Consider the following 21,789-nt stretch of genomic DNA (forward strand, 5'->3'; position numbering starts at 1 on the left):
GGAAAACTTCATTCTGAGAAAAATACCAGTTCACTTTGGTTTATACAAATACTTGATGACTTATTAAATCATTTATGTTCCCATAAATGTAGAGGCAATTCACCTTAACATGAAGTTTCTACCAATAAGTTATAAACTCTTACAAACAGAGTAATGGGTAGAGGCCAAACTTTCAATGGCACTTTAGAATTAAAGTACAGTGATCATGAGATACCATTTCCTGCATTTGGATTTCATGCCTCACTCCAAGGAGATCCATGAACATGGGCAATGCACAAATAAACCCAGCTTATAGTTCTAAAGATCTATTAACTTGTTACGAATCCTAGGTTAGATGACAACATCACCATCTGTTAACAGGACACATGATGGGTAAATGAATTCGCATTTCAATGAACTCTAGATCTCATTCAAAATAAGCACACATCTCTGTAATCTTTACTCACGGACTTAATGTCACTGAGATCCACAAAAACTGCAGAAACTGTGTCCTTTGGAAAGCTTGATCTGGTTCAAATAACTGGACCGAACTGAAAACTGAACTTAAAGTTGTAAAGTTGTACCTTGATAACTTAAGGAGTATACCAAATGTCATCAAAAAGGAATCAACTTAGTCAAAACCACAGATAAAATATGAAATGCTAAACAGGCAAGTTAAAATGAAGATTCTACTTTGCTTAAAAAATAAAGTAAAAGCAAGGCAACAATGTAAGAATCATGACAGAATCTCACTAAAGCCTCCATGTTTTTTAAAACCCTGTTTCCAGCCAAGGATTAAGAAAGAAGGCCTGACATACTTTGACTTGTTTTTAATTGAAAAAGCCAAATACATTTAAAACTTTAAAATGATCAGCACAAATTGGTAACAACTTTATCAGTAAGGTATTAATAAATGAGGATCGATGTAATTTCATTAGTCAAATATCTCCTGAGAGCAGGTAAACAAGAAAAAAATGGGAAACTCTGAAGTTTTAAGCATAATACAATCTTTTCATACTAGATGGATAATAAATGCTTTTAAGAGTGTCACTCAGAAAAGTGCACTTATGATTTATTTTCAAGATTCCTTTTGATATTTTTGATAGTGCCACTTAAAAGTTATTTGTCCTCCAAATTCTCCAGCAAGAACCACCCAAGTTATTTGTTTTGGTAAAATTCAAAATTTAGATCAATAATGAAACGCTTTGGTGATATTCTACCTCTCGCTTAGCTGAACATTTTCCTAGATGCTATGGAACTATTAAGTGACCTGAAGATTAGGAATGTGATTTTTATTAATATTTCATTGAATATGTAAAGAGAACAGGAAAGGATTTTTTAAATTGATAGACTAATATAGTTGAAAATGAAAGAAACCCAAATGTTGTTTTTAGAAGATACTTCAAAATTCTTTGAAAAAGCATATCCCCTGTAGAGCTTCCTTTTTATTCAGCTGTGCTATTCTTGAAATGATTTACTAATCTCCATGAGCTAGCATAAGAAAAAGAACTGAAACTGCCTTGAATGATACAAGAAATCTGTACAAATGCAGATTTGATAAAGACAATTACGCCAGGAATACTGAGGGTGAGTATATACTACCGTCAAACAGTTGTAAAGAGACCCAATTCACATCACGACAAGCAACTCACATCACAAAGACTGAGTAGGATTAACACGAAAACACGTAAATTCAGCAGCAAAATTTTCTAAGAAAAACATGCTACTTGGTCTCTTTAAACAAGGTTACTATTCATTTGTTTAAAATAAAAGTAGAAAAAGCATGTACTGACACTTGGTTGAGTAAATGACAAAAAGCACTTAGCCACGTATGTTAACACACCTGTATGTGTGTTGGTGCTGCTTCTAGAGTCACAGAGTTTCAGGTCCTTTCTAAGGAATATCTTCATTTTCGGGGGGTGGGGGTTGTGGGGAGTGGTAGTGAGATTTAGTTTTAATAGTTCATTATTTTCCACTCAGTGTGAGTTGATCTCATCATCACTATTATATGAAAATAACCATTGTACTCATCAATCTCTTTACAAACTTTTAAACACAACAATGTGAAATATCTAGTGTTTGACATGAGAGTTACTCCGTGAGCATTACCTTTCATTTATTAAAGATATTTTCTCTATTCTTTCCAATTATTTAGAACATCTCACAGACCATAATTAATAATCTGCCCTTATGTCACTGGCAAGAGCGCGCTAGCTGAGCTTTGCAGACAGAAAGGAAAGATCAGAAAGTTCCTGTGAACTTCAACAGGAAGCAAACACCTCCAATTCCGTGTTAGCTAGCATCTATGACTTCATTTGGATCCCGGAGCTCAGTCATTCTTTCCTTAGTCACATTCTAATAGCTTACATCTTTTGGTGTTTTTTAGTAAATATCATAAACATGGACCATTATATGGCTTCTCAATATGAAATTGAAGCAGAAAATTCTCCCTATCATCAATTCAATTTGTCCAAGAGACAAATTACATGCTGAAAGGGAAGAAAAGCTTCGTTTCTTAAAAAAGCATTTCTGTGTTTATGCTCTTTCAGAAATAGAGCCCCCAGCATCTCACCCAGCAGCCTACACATAGGCCTGTTAGAAAGAATGAGGTCATGTTTAATTTCCCCAAAGATTGCTCTTTTGACAAAAGTGTTTTTCTTTCAACTAAGTTATTTTGGAAGGAAAATTTTAAATAATCATGTAACTCGAAAATATATTTCAGCCAACTTATTCAACAAATTATTCAGTCCAAAGGATGGAGATTTCACTATGCTGGGCAGAAGAAAAAATAAAAAGGATGCGTGAAAAAATGAATTGAGGGGGTGGTTAATGAGCTTTGTGTTAATATTATTGATTACTTACCAAAAAAGAAGGCTTTGAGTCAGACAAGCACTATATTTATGATGACAGACAGTTCTTACAAATAAAGGTATTATGTTATGGGAACTACATATCCTAAATCATTTTAGAATTCAAAGGCCCTAGGTAATTTTGCCTCAGGTATCTCTTCATCTAATTTGAAATTCAAATGTATAAAACTTTCAAAGCTAAATATGACAAATTAGACACGGTCCGTGAAGTTACAATTTAATGAGCTATGAACCTAGATTTTCATCTCCCCAGGAATAATTTCTTTATTACTTTTTGTATTTTATTGCAATAAGGCACCATTTGACCTTCAAGTATGATAATTAAGCTTCTAAAAATGTTATAAATTTAAAGTGAAAATAGTTCTCCCTGTGTTCAGGAATATACTTATGATCTGTATAAAAGATTATTTAACATTTAAAGACAGTAAAATTACGCACAGAACCAGCAAGACTAGGAAGTATTTTTCCCTCTTCCCTTCCTCCCCTATTTCCCATCTCAATGTGATTTGCGTTTCATAACAACTTAGCTCTCAAATTATAAAATAAATGAAATAGGAGCATAATTAAAATATATCTTTATAACATACAAATGGGGGGACAGCGAACTCTTTCAGGTAAGATTTATTATATTATGAGCTGTCAATAATTATCTTACACACTAAAACTTATGCCTCATCATTTTGCCACGCTCATGGCCTCACCTTTTCTGGGAAGATAGTCATACCTTTTTCAAAACTTTGTCTATGATGTGCATAAAAGTTTTAAGTGAAAACACAGAAAACAAAATGATATACCATCTGAGTTTTTAAAAAATATTACTGTGGAGTAGTTTTTTAAAAATCTTAGACTTTGAGAACTTGAAGAGATGACGTTCACAGACAGAGCAGGGGAGAGGAAGTGCAGCTATAAATTAATCTGTAGCCTGAACACATATGGCTTTTAAACAACATGCAGAGGCAGGGGTAGAAAGGAAAATTAGGATCATCATCACCATCATCAAAAAGTAATAATAATAATAACAACAATACTAATACTATTACTGCTACCACGAACAAATCTTATTGTTAATGTTAGCAGAAATTTGCTAGAAGTCTACAAATATCTATCAATATCTACTCTCCCCTTGCTTATTTGAACAGGACTGTGGCCCCCAGTTAGAGGTATGTTTCTCAGTGTCCCCTGCAGTTTCCTGTGGCAAAGAAATTAAGTTCTGTCCATAGGAAAGTGAGAGGAAGTGACCTGGGTCTTTGCCAGGGCTGGGTCATGCCCTCTAAAGCACTAGGAGAGCTTCCCCGGCCTGTCATCCTTCCTGCTGCTGGGAGCAGCCAGCTGGGCCCTGGAGATGGGTGCTATGTACACAGCAGTCACTCCACCCGTCCCGGACCACCTGCCTCCACAGTGCTTTGTGGCTGAGAAATACACCTCCTGGATTTAAGCCACCCGCAGTTTGAAGCTTAGTTTATACCAGAGTTAACTTCTTGTGGGCTGGGGATAGGGTCCCTTTTGGGGAACGGTATTCTCTCTGTATCTCAGTCACAATCTTAAAGGCCAGAGCACACATGAGAGCTGACTAGACTGTGAGCGCCTGTGAGTAGGACTCTGTGTTACACATCTCCACACTCCCATCCTAGCACAAGGTCTGGTATGTATGTTAGTTGACTGGGCACTAATAACACCAGCAAGACATTATTGCTAAAAGCATTGCTAGAAAATCCTAATGTTCTATGTTCTCCTGTGTCCCCTCCTCTCTTAGTTACTAATACACATATTGTTGTCTTCATTTCACCTTACTTTTCACTTTCCTTTACGTATCTAAGGACAAATGGTACAATGTGCCTTGTCCTAAAATAGATAATGAGGCAGCTTACAAAAACAGGGCAGACAACCGAACAAGGCCATAAAGTGGAAGAATCAAAGGTGATGACTAATGAGGGTCAGAAAAAATACATCCAGCTGAGATGAGTATGCAGCATAAGAGCTCTGACATATTAAGTTTGGTTCTGAAGCTATGAAGTTACAGAAGTAGAAAAGTTCACGACAGGAAACAACACATGTTGCTCAGGCGAAGGGCGGCTATTTCAGGTGCAGAGACTTAGAAATGTTCCTCCTGTGATTTCCTAGAAAGCGGACACCGAGCAATGCAATGAACATCATGTGAAATAACATCCATCCAACTGTGAGTTTTGGGGGACTATTCCTTATAAAGTCCATCGGTGTAGAAGGAAGGAGTGTATAATGTCTAAATATGATTGTAAAAACAGTTCGGGGGGGTGCAGGAGGGGTAGGCTGGCTGGCAATTAAAGAGACAATTTTGGAAAGGTACACCTGCTCTAGGTGGGTCATTCATTCCCTCAACAATATTTCAGTGCCAGGCACTGGGTCAGGTTCAGGGAATATAAAAACGATGCAGTCTCTGCTGGATCAAGAGATTCAAAGGGCGGTAGGAAATACATGTAGAGGTTTACACAGGACAATGCAATGTGGAGAACCCCATTCAGTTAGTAAGGATAAGGTGGAATTGTGATAAAAATAAAGATGACAGAGGAAGAGACACCTGAGATGGAGCTCTAAGGCTGAGTGCAGCTTACCTGGTAAGACAGAGGAGGTCACGAGGAGGGTATTCCCGGGAAGGGAACTGGCATGTGTAAGCTCCAGAGATAGGGGACAGGATGGCATGTGTGATGAAGCCAGTGCTCACTGCAGCGGCAGCACAGAGTTTGGTTAGGCGAGGGCGGGCAGTGTGGAGAGAGCCTAAATGCAGAGAGAGGCGGACTGCAATAAAGGGGTCGAGATTTGGGGGAAAGTCCAGATCAGCTCTGAATATATTGAGTTCAAAGTACCTAAATGGCATCCAAATGTTAAGTGCCTGGAAATAATAGTGAGAGGTACCATTTATAGACTATTTGTGTGCTAGCCAATATCCTGTGTGTATCATTACTGCACTCAATCCTCACAACTTTACTATGTTCCTTCTGGGCAGAGCATATTGTACCAGGCTCTTGGGAATGGTATGAGACAATCAAAGCGTTAGGTACTATTATTTCCCCTATTTTACAGTAAGGGAATTGAGACTCAGAAAGATTACACAGCTAGAAATTCCAGAACAGAAGTTCAAACCCCAAGGTAGATAGCTCCAAACTCCATGCTCCAAACCACTTTGCCTTACTCTCTGAGTAAGCACCAAGCAAATGGACAGATTAAAATCATAGGTGTCCTGAGATCACCAGAGACAAAATAGAAATTCAAAACGAAGTCCCAGGAAAAAAATCACTGCCCACCCCAGAATGTATCCGTGGGAAGAACAGGAACTGGTTAAGGAGCCTGAGAAGGAGCAGGGAAGTCAGGTAGGGTGAGGACTAGAGGCCTCTGGATTGGTGGGCACTTAGCACGTGACTGATGGCCTGGAGGAGGACGGTTTCCGGAGAGTGTGGCACCAGAGGCCAGATGCTGGTGTGGGTGGAGTGAAGCCTGAGAACACACACTGCTCTTTCGGGAAGCTGCAGTGTGAGGGAGAGCGGTGGCCAGAGGAGTATTCGCAGTCAAAGGCCGGAACGTTTCAGCTCTGAGGTGAAGGGGAAAGAGAGGGCAGAACTGCTGAGGAAGACCTCAGAGATGGCAGGAATGCCAGGCCACTGAACTTATGATTTCCTGTAAACGTGTTTTGGTCTTTCTTTCTCTTCTAGGTTTAGACGAAAATACCTATATTACAAGTTATTTAAGAAAAGGATGTGAATCTGCCTTATATCGTCACACAACTCCCATGTGTCTGGTGCAGAGTTCCACACACGCCCACTGGGAACACAGCACAACATGTGTCAATTAATATTCATGAACTCCAATTCTCAACATGATTGTAAAAATCTGTATTAAGTATTGCATGAAACAACTGAATCTTCAAGTGTAAAAATAAGGTTGGATTAATAGGTTGTATGAAATAATATTTCACAAGCCCAAATAAAATCGTAATTTAATGTGTGTTTAACCACAGATTTCCTGCCTTTTCCCACCTAATTAGACAGACCCAAATATAGGCTTTGTCCTTCAAAATATGGGGGAATCCAGCAGATTGCATAGCAGCTTGAGTAGAAAGCGTACTTCTATGGGCACCCAAAAGAACTCAATGTCAATTCTTCTCACTCATAAATCTTGGTGTTTTGACTTTGAACTAGATAAAGCTGTCAAGTGGAAATGTATATAGCCCTGAGAACTGAAAAGAAAGCTGTTTAAATCTATGTTCAATCATCTTGGAGAAAACAGCACCAGTCCAAAACACTGTTCTTTAGAAAATTAAAAAAGTAGTCAGATCCTCCTAGAGCCAGCAGCAAGAAATTTTACTGTGGCCCTGGGAGTCGGCTCTTTGTCATTCCCCTTAATCTTGTCTGTTATAAGGATCACTTAGGGACACTTTTTGACACCCACTGCCCCAGGAGGGCTTCAGTTCCTTCCCCTGCTGGGTAGTTTATGAGACCTTGAAGCAAGATTAAGGGTTCTTGGATGTTTTACCTGAGCCTCCTAATTCAGCTCCCTTTCTCTGTAAATTACAAAGCGCAGGGATGTCAGGAAGAGCAGTTGTAACTGCTAAAATGAAATGTAAGCTACAAAATAGCCATGGGGAAAACGGATGTCTTTGACTAGCAAAAGTTTTAATGTGGGCAAATTCAAGTGAAACACATCATTCATTATTTTTCACTTCAACCATTAAAGTAGATATGGTAAAACGCAATTCTGATTGTTAGTCAATTCTGAAATGTTTAGTCTGAATTAATTTAAAAATTGCATGTCAGAGTATCAGAAAGACATTCAGTCCTATAAGCTACCGAGTAACCAAGGATAACCAGGGGAAGATTTTGGTAGATCTGACCTACAATTCATACAATATTTGGGTACAAAAGCTATTTCTCCCCAGCTTTATTGAGATGTAATTGACAAATAAAAATTGTATATTATTTAAGGTGTGGTGTACAACTTGATGTTTTGATATGTGTATACACTATGAAATAATCACCACTATCACGCTACTTAACATATCCATCACCTCACATTAAAAGGTGTTTTTAAAGTGCTGAAAAATATCTCAGTAGGTTAAACACTTCATTCGCTTTGTGGAATTGCTTACTGAACTTTTTATCTCCCTCCACCTCAGAGTTTAAATAAAACTTCACCAATACTTATTAGAAAAGGATTGAACAATTCCCAAGAGTTTGGGGTCTGAAGGACGTAAATTCACTGCCTACCACCATGATCCAACGGCCCTCAGAGGACATAGCTGCACTTTCTACCACCCACAGTTCTGCGGGTGATGAACTTCAGAAAAACTGCTGAGCCAGAAAGAAAGCAGCCAAGGTTTCCTGCTCCAGCTGTAAGCCTGAGCCCTTTCCTCCTGACATAAAACATTTGCCTTTGGTTGTATCCACTTCCATCATCCCAACAACAGAGAATTCCAGCATGGTTTATAAATGGCATGCACCCTTTGGGGGCACTACAGGGCACGACCGCTGTCGGCCGTTGAGCCTGCCATCTGGCCTTGCTAAATAATCAATGGATGTGTTTGCAGAGGGTCTGCCAAGAAGCCCACAGGCCACTGAATACATAACACACCATTATTCCCCCGCCCTGGCCTCCACCGTGATGTGTGCACACTGCTGGACCAGCAGCTGCCAGGCCGATGCTCTCACATCAGCTTCTCACGTGCCACTCTGGTTTACAAGGGCTCAAGAAAAGTGTGGTTCTCTCCTCGGTGTTCAGGGAATTAAGTGATTATCTTGTTGAGTGAGGTTGTGGTTCCTGAGGGTTTTAATGTTTAATTTTTTCTAACTTAAGGATTTACTTGGTATAATGGAACCCTGGGGTGTGAGTCCAGACATGGATTCCAGTCCGGCCACTCATGAGTAGTGTATATTTGGCAAGTTAATGTCATTGGTTTCATCACTAATCTACAGATAAGGAATCCATGGTTCTAAGATCAGAGCTTACATTCAAATATTCCTCAGTCTCAGTCTACAGAAGCCACTCATTTTAACATTTTCAACAGGACTCCTTTCATGGGATTCTGAGGGATATGCATTGGGTCTATAGCTCTCTCTAGATTATTCAATAATAATTCCTGCAAAAGACTGGTTTCCTCTAGTTCCATTCAGGTTTTCAATCTCTTCTGAAATTGCCTCTATCCTGTGCTTTGAACACTTCCAACAGTAGTTCACAAAACACTACCACGTTTGCCTTTAAAATCACTTAGTGACATTTTGGACAATCCCACAGGCAGTCACTTGGCTAACTCCCTTACCTACTTGGTCTTTGCTCTGATGTCACCTCAGTGAGGCCTATGTGATGTACCCACCACCCTGTTTAAAACTGCAGGCCGAATCATCCCCTTCCATCCAACCATGTAGTCTTCCCCTATCTAGTTGTTGTTTTTCCTATAGCATTTACCACCTTCTAACATGGCACCACATTTAATCATTTATTACATCTCATATTTATTGTCTCCTGTCCACTGGAATGTAGGCTCCAGGAGAGCAGGGATCTTAGCTCTGTTCACTTAGGTATCCCAAGATCTAGTGTAGAAGAGTGCCTGGCCCAAGTAAGCATTCAATAATCCTTGCTGAGTACTGAATGTTAAATAAATTCACTTTATTTTCCACTGCTGGTGAATGGACCTAAGCATCTGCCACTTTCCAAACCATTTGCAACCTAGAACCCCCCAGATTGGAGACAAGAATACCATGGTCCCTTGTCTGTACTGTGACATGTCAGCAGAACTCTGCTGGAGAGGCGCTCATAGTTAGGACCTGGAGTAGGATCTCAGGATTCAAGGTGAAGACCAAAAATCCCTGAACTTGGTTTATGTTCCAGGAACACAGAGGTGATTCATTCGTGTTTAGAGGGGAATCTGTGAACAATTTTCAGATTTCTTAACACGATGGCTCATATAGCTTTCAGCCTGAAGTCAGTGTAAAGAACACTGTTTTGGAAACAGCCACACTGCCTTGTGGTGCTCTGTAGCAAAGTTCAGGGTTAAAGAAGATTTTTTAGACAGTGATTCTTCAATAGTAAAAATTTTAAGGTGAATATTCAGCCAACATTTATGAGTGTCTGTATTGTGCCAAGCATTGTTAGATGACACGTTAAAAAAAAAATTAAGTCGTTGTTCCTGCTTTCAACAAGCTTCCAGTTGGGGAGGACACGAGTATTTGAACAGTAAAGGCCAATCATGTTACGAGAGTTGGCAAATCTTCACACAGAAGACATGGGAGATGTAACTTAGAATTTTCCTTCACTCCTTAGAAGTGATTTATTCCACCTGCATCAGCAGAGTTGTTCCTTCTCCTTCTTAAGTAAAACCCTATATTTGGAGGAAACTTGTGTTATTTCTTTACATCTCAAATAATAGAAATTCACTGCAAAAAATCAGAAAATACAGATAAATTTTAAGAAAATAATTAAACTGATCTACACAGGCTTTTTATTTCATATTGTCTGACCTTGATTAAAACTTTGTTCCAGGAAGATCCCTTTCCTGTATCATTTACTGAGCCTATATTGTCACACAGGGACTCGAGCGTAAGGTCACACAGAGCCTAGAGCCAGACCTACTTTGTCTATGATTCCAACATCCTCATAAAGCCTAAGTCCAAAAGTAAATGCCTGCCCACTAGCATTCTCTCCTCAGCCTCAGGAAAGGAAAGGCAGCCCTTGGCATCCAGGCGCTGGCCTGGCACTCACAGCCGGGCCTCCTTGTTCTTCTGTTGAACATAAACGACTTCACAGAACATCACCTTCAGACAATGCCATTCTGTGATCGTGATCGATCAAGAAGGACCACTTCGTAATCATGTCTGAACACAGGTACAACCAGAACACTCTGCAACGCACAATATTCCAGACACCCCCCTCTCCTGGCTACCAGGAGAGGCAGCTCCTTCTTTGCCAATTACAGCTTTAGCCTTGCTCTAGTCTGTCCTCCCTCTAGATAAGATTTATTGATACCCCTAGCCAAAGTATTACCCTACTTCCTGACAGAATCCAAAACAGAGCAAAGCTCCACTTCCATAAACCCTGGTCAAAATCAGGAAATACGGCCCAAATCTCATAATAATTCCTTTTGTGACATCCTCTTATTAAGATGCCCCACAGCTCCCCATGGTGTGCACTCTCCTATAGACCAAGCTGTAACTCCAACCTGTCAACTCTAGGGGTTCTCCCAGTGGTCTTTGGATACAAGGTATTGGATGCCTGTAACTATGTTCTGAAAGGGAGAAGGAAAGGGACGGAGTGAGAAAGGGGAGGGGGAGGGAGAGGGGAAAAGAGAACCCATCCTTCCTTTGAGCCTGCTTTCCCCTCTGGATGCCCTATCTCTCTATTTCCCTTTAATCCTAGATTTTTCCCAAAACTTTAACTTTAAACACTGCCTCACTCTTACTTCTCAATTCACAATAATCTCCCTTCTCTCGACTGACTACAAAGCCTGGGCAAAAATTTTCCATAATACAAGGCCGCTTCATTCAGGTGGTCTGGTCTCCCCTGAAACCACCCTGATTTAGTCAAATTGCCAATAACCTTCTAATGGCAAAATCCTAAAGCCGGTTTCCATATTTCATGCACTGTTTACTCTCAGAAGCCTTTGTTCCTGTTAAACACCTCTACCAAGTTGAAATGTCTTCCCTGAGTTCACTCCACCTCTGAAGCTTGCTCCTTCTCCAGAATTCCCTATTCTTCTTGCTCCTGCACAGTCACTAGCATTCCACATTCAGCCTCTGCCTCCCTCCTCCCGAGGATTCCCTGGCTGAGCACATCCCCTCGTCAGCATCGATACGCTGAGGGCTCACAAATCTGCCTCTGTTCTCAGCAGCTGCTGGAGAGGCCTGTGGGATGGAAAGCAACTTCGTCAGTGCCAGCATGTCCAAGACCATTCATTATCTTTTCTTCCAAACACCTCTAAGTTTTCTTCATTTCTCCTCTCAATTCCTGGCATCACCATCCACCCAGTCACCCAGGCCAGAAAAAACAGATCACCCCAAATCCTCTTCCACCCTCACTCCCCACATGACACCTTCAGTTTCTCAAACACATCCACATCTTTCTAGTCTTCAAGACATTTAGTTCTCACCAGGATGACTACAAGATCCCACTACTATGTTTCACTGCCTCCAATTCCTAACCTTTACAACCCATGCCACACCACCCCCAGTTTTCTTTCTAAAACACAATTGTTCATGTCACTCTCCTGCATCTCACTGTCTACACAACAATCTTCAAACTCCTGAGCAAGAGACAGAGGGCCCTTTACAACCCATTCCACTTACCCTACCAGCCTCACAGCTCACTCATAGCTCTAATGAACTGGTAGCTTCCTCTTTCCTACATCTATCAGATCAATTGTTCCTTAATTCACTCAGTAAACATTTACTGGGTGCATACTGTGTGCCATACATTGTGAGAAGGTTTAGAGATTCAGTGATAAAAAGCACAGTCCTGGGTCAAGATGGTGGAGAAGGTGAACACTGTGCTCACCTTCTCTCACGACCACATCAAAATGACAACTGAACTACAACTACATACAGAATAACCATCACAGCATCACCTGAAGTTTCACTGAACTGAAGGACTCAACTAAGGACATACACAACTAAGACATATAGAAAAAGCCACCCAGAGACCGGTAGGAAAGGGAGAGATGCAGAACAGGCTGGTCCCACACTGTGAGACCATTAAAAATCAGGAGGGATATCTCATCTGTGGAGATCCCTTGTGCAGGAGGGAGGGGTCCCAGCTCCACAACAGGCTCCCCAGTCCAGGGTTCCAGTGTCAGAAAGAGAAGTCTCCATGACTTCTGCCTGTGAAAACCAGCGGAGATTGTGGCTGAGTGAGGAGGGTGGGCGGCTACTGGAGTCCCAGGCCTTCCTCTTAAAGGGCCCACACACACACTTACTCACGGAGAGACTCACTTACTCTGAGCTCCAGCACTGGGGCAGCTGCTCAAAAGGCATCAGGTACATACAGAGAGGAACTGAACTATCTGGCTTGAAGATGAGGGCTAGAGGGGCAGCTTTCTCCCAGATAGAACAAGCTACTGTTTCATTGTTGAGCCATCATCCAACCCAGCCTGCATGCATAAGCAGGTGCCATATCTGAGTCTCCATCAACCAAGCTAACATCCTTCCCCCCATCCTGGTGATTCCCTGAAACCCCTGCCTCACCCAACCTGCAGGCCCACTCAAGCCCTTTCCAGTGGTTTTTCTACACAAACAACCTGTCTTGGCTCATGCAGTGGACTTTCCTAAAATTTCTCAAAGGTATACAAACCCCAAAAGTGTAGCATCTAGCCTCAGCGTGCCCCATACCACTTGCTAAGCAGCCCCAAACCTGGCACTAGTGTCAGCTCGTCTTAGTTTCCAGCTTAGCCTCTCCCAGGTACCTCTAAGCCAAGCACAGTGGCAACCATCTGTAGATCACTTTGTAGTTCTTACCAAGTGATCCCAGCAGGGCACAGGGAATAGGTGACCTTGGCCTGCATCAGAGCCCCTCACAAGATGCCCCAGAACCAACACACACAGTGTCCAGCTTCAGACCACACCAGGGTACCACTCAACCACCTCTACAAATGACACAACCAAAGGGGAGACTGGGCAGGCATCAGAGCTTGGCTAAAGCGAATCCTACTCTGTAGGGTCAGCCCCTGCACAACCGCACCTCCACTCTAGTCACAGCCAGTCTTCACAACCAATCCCTCCCACTGACATGCAATCAGCAACCAAGGTTCAACTACAACAGGAGGGTACACTCAATGGACACATCTGGAGCACCTGGCTCAAGTGACTGGGGAGACTGTGCCACTTGGCTCCACATGAGCTACATATGACCACTCCACCAAGACCAGGAGACAAAGCAGCTCTACCTAGAAGTAGAAACAAGCACAGGGAGGCAGGCAAAATGGGGAAACAAAGAAACATGTCTCCAAAAAAAAAAAAAAAAAACAGGACAAAATTCCAGAAAAAGAACTAAACAAAATGGAGACAAGCAACTACCACATGCACAGTTCAACACACTAATTATAAGAATGCTCAAGGATCTCAGGGAGAACTTCAAAAAAGAGATAGGAGACATAAAAATGGAGATAGAAAACAAAAAAGAACCAGTCAGAAATGAATACAATAATTGAAATGAAGAATACATTAGAGGGAATCAACAGATTAGATAAAGCAGAGGATTCAATCAATGATTTAGAAGATAAGGTAGTAGAAAACACACAAACAGAACAGCAAAAAGAAAAAAAATAAAGATAGCTTAAGGGGCTTTTGCGACAACATTCGCATACCAACATTCGCATCACAGGGTTACCAGAAAGAGAAGAGAGAGAGAGAGAGAGAGAGCAAGAAATTGAAAACCTATTTGAAGAAATAATGATGAAAAACTTCCTTAACCTGGTGAAGGGAATAGACATACAAGCCCAGGAAGCACAGAGAATCCCAAAGAAGATAAACCCAAGAGACCCACACCAAGATACATCATAATTAAAATGTCAAAGTTTAAAAAAAAAAGAGAGAGAATCTTAAAAGCAGCAAGAGAAAAGTAGTTAGTTACCGACAAGGGAGCTCCCATAAGACTGTCAGCTGATTTCTCAAGAAAAACTTTGTAGGCCAGAGGGATTGGCAGGAAGCAGTCAAAGTGATGAAAGACCTACAACCAAGATTATTCTATCCAAAGAGGCTATCATTTAGAATTGGATAGATAAAGAGCTTCCCAGGCAAGAAAATGCTGGAGGAGTTCATCGCCATTAAACCAGTATTACAAGAAATATTACAGGGACTTCTTTAAGAAGAAGAAAAAATATGAATAATAAAATGGCAATAACTACATATCTATCAACAACTACTTTAAATTTAAATGCACTAAATGTTCCAATCAAATGACATAGGGTTGCTGAATGGATAAGAAAACAAGACCCTTATGGACACTGCCTACATCAGACTTACTTCAGATTGAAATACACACACAATACACACACAGACTGAACGTAAAGGAAAGCAAAAAGATAGTTCATGAAAATGGAAATGAGAAGAAAAGTTGGAGTAGCAATACTTATACCAGCCAAAATAGACTTTCAAACAAAGGCTATAACAAGAGACAAAGAAGGACCCAGTAATCCCACTTCTGTGTATTTATCTGAAGAAACCCAAAACACTACTTTGAAGGGTAGTGTATCCATTTGTTCACTGCAGTACTATTTGCAATAGCCAAGTTATGGAGACAACCTGGGTGTACATAAATGGATGATAGGATAAAGAAAGGTGGTACATATATGCAATAGACTATTACTCAGGCATAAAAAAAGAATGAAATCTTGCCATCTGCAGCAACATGGATGGCCTAGAGGGTATTGTGCTGAGTGGAATAAGTCAGACAGAGAAAAACAAATGTCATGTGATTTTACTTGTGTGTGGAATGTACAGAACAAAATAAGTGAAAAAGGAAAACAGAAACAAAGTCATAGATACAGGGAATGTTTTGATGGTTGTCAGATGGGAGGGGAGTTGGGGGGGAGTGGGTGAAAAGGGGAAGGGATTAAAAAGTACAAATTGGCAGTTACAAAATAATCACAGGGATGTAAAGTACAGCATAGGGAATATAGTCAATAATATGGTAATAACAATGTATGGCATCAGATAGGTACTAGATTTATTGGGTGATCACTTTGTAAGTTACATAATCACTATGTTGTATATCTAAAACTAATATAATATTGTATATCAACTGTAATTGAAAACTAAAAAAATTAAAAAAAACCCACAAAAAACGATAACAAGCACAATCCCTACCATCAAGAAGCTGGTATCTAATGGCTGACAAGGCACACGTAACAATGTTCTGATTGCAGTATGCATTAATAGTTGTCAAATGAACAAATGCATGCTCGACTAAGAGATTTCTTTGAAAGGCCATGTAATATGATGGCTACATCCTGGGCCACTGGCCAAACTGCTTTGGCTCCAGTCCCAGCTCTTCCAATTTCTCGTTGTGTGACCTTAAGCAAGTTATTCTCACTGTACCTTTGTTTCCTCATCTTTAAAGTGGAGATAATAATAGTCTTCAGAGGGTTCTTGTAAAGATTAAATGAATTCATGTTTGCTTAAAGTGGAGTCTAGCACATAATTGTACTGACAGTTTCCATTTGTGTTATTATTGTGTCTTGACAGTTGCCAAGACCAGCTTGACAGGAGTTTGAGGGGGATCAGAGGTGTTTTTTTCAGAAGGAGGTAATACCTAAGCAGAATCTGAAAGCCTGACTTAGCCAGATAGAGACCTAAAAGGGTACAGACAACAAAAACAGGGACAGTAGAGTACAAATAACACTGGGGTGATCAAGTGAGGTGCATTCCAGGAAATTTAAGGAGAAACGAGAGGGTGACAAGAAATGAGGTGCAGAGGGAAATTGAGGCCAGGTAGTAAAGGACTTCCCTTGCATGCTGTGATAAGTAGTAGGGATTTTACTCTGAAGATAAACTATTGCCTTCAATCGAGATACGGAAGGGTTTTACGCAAGGAATGATAGAATCCTATTTCCATTTTAGTAAGCTCATAGGACGTGGAGAAAGCAGGAGCAGGGAAATGAGGCAGGAGGGTATTAATCAGTTTCCAAAGGAGGCGTTGGGGCGTGACCTAAGGCAGGTCGGTGGGAACGGGAAGGAGGAGAGAGATGGAATCTTCTCTCCCGGTTTTTCTTAAACTGATGCTGACCCTTCACGTCTTGCTCCCTAGGATGACTTTCCTGAGGATCCCAGGCAAATGTAGCTACCTACATCCCAGCCCTCAAGAACAGGAAATGGGTCTTTTCACTTTTATGTCCATATTCAGTACTATGAGCCAGGACAGGTCTTGGCAGATGCTGGATACGTGTTTGCAGAATAAAATCCTTCAGTGAATGTCTTTTAAGGAAAGGGATCGAGATGACAGATTATCAAGACATCACTAGTATGTTCTCTGATCCTTTTACTTTTTCAATGTGCTTAGCTTGCAATACAGTCTTGTACTATCAGCTGTCCCCCAGTTCCACAAAGCAGTTTGCTTTGTTAAAATGGCTTAATTTGATTAAAAGCAACAAACCTACTAAGTACGTTGTAACTGAAAGACACTGTGCTATGGCATACAGAGATTGGCATTTTTTCTCTCTCTGATAAAAATATTAGATATTCCTTATCTACCGTATAGGAAATTATTACATGTTAAATTTATAGTATTTTGCTTCAGGAGATAATTAATGCTTTAATTAAAAGTAGATAGGGCCAAAATAAAGATACAGTTGATAACACCAATTATTTCTCTTATTATTCCTGATAGCAGAAAACCATCACTCATGGTGGTATTCTTTCCACCCTACCTTGAATGGATGAATGGATGGATGTGATTTCAGTTGATTAGGTGCTATGGAGAAGCAAAGTGTTTTCCTCTGGTCCTGGGCTGAAGAGCATTTTTAATAGCATCCCCATCTACCGTCATATAAATCATGTTCTTGCACGATACGACTACATAAGATTTTATTTTCTCACTGCCTGAGAATTTTTCCCTGGTGATATTTCTTGGCTTTTCCTTTTCATGTTAAGTAAACTCAATCCCAACAATTCATTCACAATATAAAAGATTAAAAAATCCAAGGCTTAAAACAAATCAGTTTTTAGGTAATGATAAATGTTAATAAGATGAGACATGTTTTTCAGACAATATACAGTTTTCAGGATATTAATGCTCACTGCTATATGGTGTTCTATGTTTTCAATAATGTGAATATTTTTCATAGTCTGAAAAAAGATTTGCATGGTGATAGATTCCTTGAGCCTACAACAAAGGCAATCACATTTTTTCATTCTCAAAAGTCACAGAATAAAAATTTGTTTCTCCCAAGAACACTGATAATATATTTGAAACTATAATTAGAATGAGGTTTTCTCATTCAAGAGTTATGTATATATACTCTCGGAAGTTTGCCAGTAATAATCAAGTATCACACGACTTACACAGAGACATATTGATGATGAATATATTACTACAAATAATAAATGGTATTTTCTTAGGCCTTTCAAAAACCAATATAATTTTTCCTCTTCTCTCCTAAGTCCACTAGATTCTCTTTAGTGGAGAGATAATTAGTAGAAATTTCCTTTATATTCAATAATATAATTCAGAAATTAACAAATTTCTCCAAAACAGCAGTCTGTAAGAAAAATGGATAACATGCCTACGATGATGGTGAAAAGGGCATGACATTTACGAAAATTGGCTTCAAATGTATTCATTGTCAAGATGCTTGAATCAAGGAATATATATGTGCTGGAAAAGACCTGTATTCCATATATCAACATTTTTTTGAGTGGCTGTGATACAGCCGGCACTATGCCAAGTTCTGGGGAAGCAAAGAGCGCTTAAGCATCATTCCTATCCTTGAAAAGCTCAGTCTCTTTCAGGGTGGCATCCATCACTTTTCAGAGGAAAATTCTATGTGAAGTGGCAAATGCTACAAAAAAGACACAAAGTCAGGTGGAAGCTCAAGAGGGAACAAAATTGTGTGAGGGCACTGATCCTTTTCAGTGTGAGTGTGTATGTGTGTGTGTGTGTGTGTGTGTGTGTGTGAACGTGTTCATATGTGCATCTGTGAAAACTTGGTGTGGGTGACAGTCTGGATGTGTATGAGGCAGTCACAAAGCAGAAGTCACTCAATATAACTAGTGTACACTTCATCTATCTAAAATGATACAGCATCTATCCACAAGTCTGAAATTAATAGTGCACACAGCTGAAAAATGCATATGGATAACTTATAACATGATCAAATACTAAAAGCAATGAAGAGAAACATTTTCAACAAAGTTGACAAGAAATTTAAGTGGTAAATTAAGCAGATGTGTTTTTGTAGAATTAAGTGTTTTTGTAGAATTCTAAAATTGCTAAGATCTGTATTTCCAAGACAACTAAATGTAATTCATTAGAAAAAAAATTGTGAAAAGAAGATAAATTTTCTCTTTTTTTGGTTCACAGTTAGTACTTTCAGAAGTCTACAAATCTTTCTCAATAATTACCAAATAAATTATTAGGGGTACTGTGTTTCCCCAAAAATGAGACCTAGCCAGATTATCAGGTCTAATGCGTCTTTTGGAGCAAATATTAATGTAAGACCCGGTCTTATTTTACTACAATATAAGACCGGGTCTTATATAATATAATATAATATAAAACCAGGTCTTATTTTAATATAAGACCGGGTATAATATAATATAATATAAGAACGGGTCTTATATTAGTTTTTGCTCCAAAAGATGCATTAGAGCTGAAGGCCCACCTAGGTCTTATTTTCGGGGAAACACAGTATGAAGGTGTCAATAATTCCATTTTTAAAGCATCATGATCAAGTAATAGTAATGAAATATTTACTCAATACACAGAACATAGGACCTACCATAATTAATTTTGACACAACCAACACGGACAAGCCAAAGATGATTCTTACCTCCTTGTTCACACAACTGCTGGGCTAAAGCATCTTTGAAAATAATCTGGCCCCTGTGTGTTGCCGTTGCCCTAGAAATGAATAGGAAAAGGTTAATACAAATCTTTTAAATTTGGTGAGAACAATATATATTTTTAACTTTTTAAAAACCTCATTTTTAAACATTATTGTGTGGATATGATTTTTTTTTAAATGCATCTGAACAGCGATAAAAATTAACAATATAGGAATGGTGGCAGTGGGGCGCACTTTTTTTCTCCTCCGGATCTTATCACAAATGGGACATCTATAACCCATCAAAGGACTCTCTGCTCATCATGCAGAACAGCTAAGAGACTCATGCAAGGATTACTTGAAGGTGGGCAAATTGGGCAAACAGGGGAAGAGGGAAGGGAACTGAGTGGAGACACAGCCGCATCCAGGGCTGTGGAGACGTGGCCCACACCTGTGGCTGTGGAGAGGTGGCCTGCATCCGCGGCTGCGGAAACGCGGCTGGCATCCATGACTACAGAGATGCAGGGGATCCCAGGACAGAACAGAGAACACAAAACCCAGGAGGTGGGCTCTTTCCCTGCGTCCCACAGCTGATCTCTCCTGCCGAGGGGGCAGCATATCCAGCACATCCAGCATTTGAGGCAGTAACCTCAGCTGAGACCTCCAACCTCAGCTGAGACCTCCTTAGGTCGGACAAAGGACACAATCTCCATACCTGGGCCCCGCCCCCCACTCTCCCAATCCTACCCCCGCCCTTCCAGAGACTTAAACTGGCCCCTGAACTGACGAGTAGTGTCAGATTACAGAGGAGCCTTAGTGCTCAGGCTCTGGAAAGACCAGCGTGCAGCTCTGACCCAGGGAAGAGGCTGGGAAGAGTGTGATTTTTGCTGGGCTAGGAGAGAAGAGACTCCTCCACCCCTAGCCACCACCTTTTATGGCCTGTGGGAAGAGTGTGACATGGCTGGGCTGGAAGAGAGAAGACCACTCCATCCCCAGCCCCCACCCTTTCTGGCCTGCCTAGGGCAGGGCAATTACAACTGCGGAGACACTCCCAGGGATCAGCAGTAGGCAGCAGACACAGCTCTGGGCTTTCAGTAGGTCAGAAATCTCCCGCCTGCCACATACACACGCACACACATACACACACACACACACACACACACACACACACACGGAAGAAGTGCCCTAAGACAGGAGAACTGGGCACAGGGCTGGTGGTGCTACTCTCAGTGCGCTATGTGCAGGCAAGAGCAGAAACTGCACTAACTTTGTAGAAACCACCATCCAGACCCCTCAGCCCCACTCACCTAAATCTGCAGTCCCAAGGTCACTCTGGGCACCAGGTGACCGGCTCTGCCTGCACAATACACAGAGGACTCTGGTGCAGCAGAGAACAACCTGGAGATTACTTGGGGAGCTTAAGCCAAGACTGGCGCTGCTTTTTTTGTTTTGTTTTGTTTTTATATCTTTGATATCTTTGCCTGTGTTGAGTGTGGGTTATTGGTTGTTTATACATGTGAATGTATTTGGTTTTTTCTTTGTTCTTGTTGTTGTTGTGCTTTGTGATTTGCTTTGTTCTGAAACTGCCCTACCAGGGCCCAGCTTAAGAGGCACAAGATTCAACACAGCCAGAGGCCAACTCCAGACCAAACCAGACTACTACTAGGTTTGACCTACAAGTGACACACCCAGAGGGAATTCTCTACAGGCACAAGAGCCCATAGGGTTCAAGCCTCATTTAAGTGGTCAACCCTCATGCAGCAGAACACCCTGCAGTGGGCAGAGCCAAGTCTCACAACTAGTCAGCCTAGGAGTCAACTCCACCTACTCACAAGAGGAAAGCAATTAAAGATTATACACAATATACACAACACAAGAGTCACCTTTGGAGCACACGCAGAGAAGAAGAAGGAAGTGGTGCAAATACAAAGGACACATACTACATAAGAGAACCCAGCAAGAACCAAGAACCCTATGGGATCTACCTAATACATCGAAGCAAACCAGAGAGTCAGCCAGAATGGGGACACAAAAAAACATGTCCCAAATAAAAGAACAGAAGAAACCTCCAGAATTGGAACCAAATGAAATAGAGGTAACCAACCTATCAGAGACAGAGTTCAGAACACTGGTGATAAGAATGTTTAAGGAGCGTAGTGACGACATAAAGAAGGACAGAGAAATCGTAATGAACAACCAGTTAGAACTAAAGAATACAATAACTGAAATAAAGAACACACTGCAAGGAATTACCAGCAGGATAGATGAAGCAGAGGACTGAATCAGCGACTTAGAAGACAAGTTAGCAGAGATCATCCAAATGGAACAACAGAAAGAAAAAAGAATAGAAAACAATGAAAATGGTTTAAGAGACCTCTGAGATAACATCAGCCTCAACAACATGCGCATCATAGGAATACCAGAGGGTGAAGAGAGGGAGCAAGGGATCGT

The 21,789-nt window shown here is 40.7% G+C and overlaps 1 protein-coding gene across 1 annotated transcript in view; it reads right to left on the bottom strand.

The window, feature by feature from the left end:
• RELN (reelin) overlaps positions 1 to 21,789 on the bottom strand; it is a 496,978-nt gene that overhangs the window by 264,784 nt on the left and 210,405 nt on the right. The window contains 1 exon segment of the mRNA XM_033088143.1: positions 19,345 to 19,415. Coding sequence (XP_032944034.1) covers positions 19,345 to 19,415 — 71 coding nt within the window.

This window comes from Rhinolophus ferrumequinum, chromosome 20 (genome assembly GCF_004115265.2).
Source record: "Rhinolophus ferrumequinum isolate MPI-CBG mRhiFer1 chromosome 20, mRhiFer1_v1.p, whole genome shotgun sequence".
In the NCBI taxonomy this organism is placed as follows: Eukaryota; Metazoa; Chordata; class Mammalia; order Chiroptera; family Rhinolophidae; genus Rhinolophus; species Rhinolophus ferrumequinum.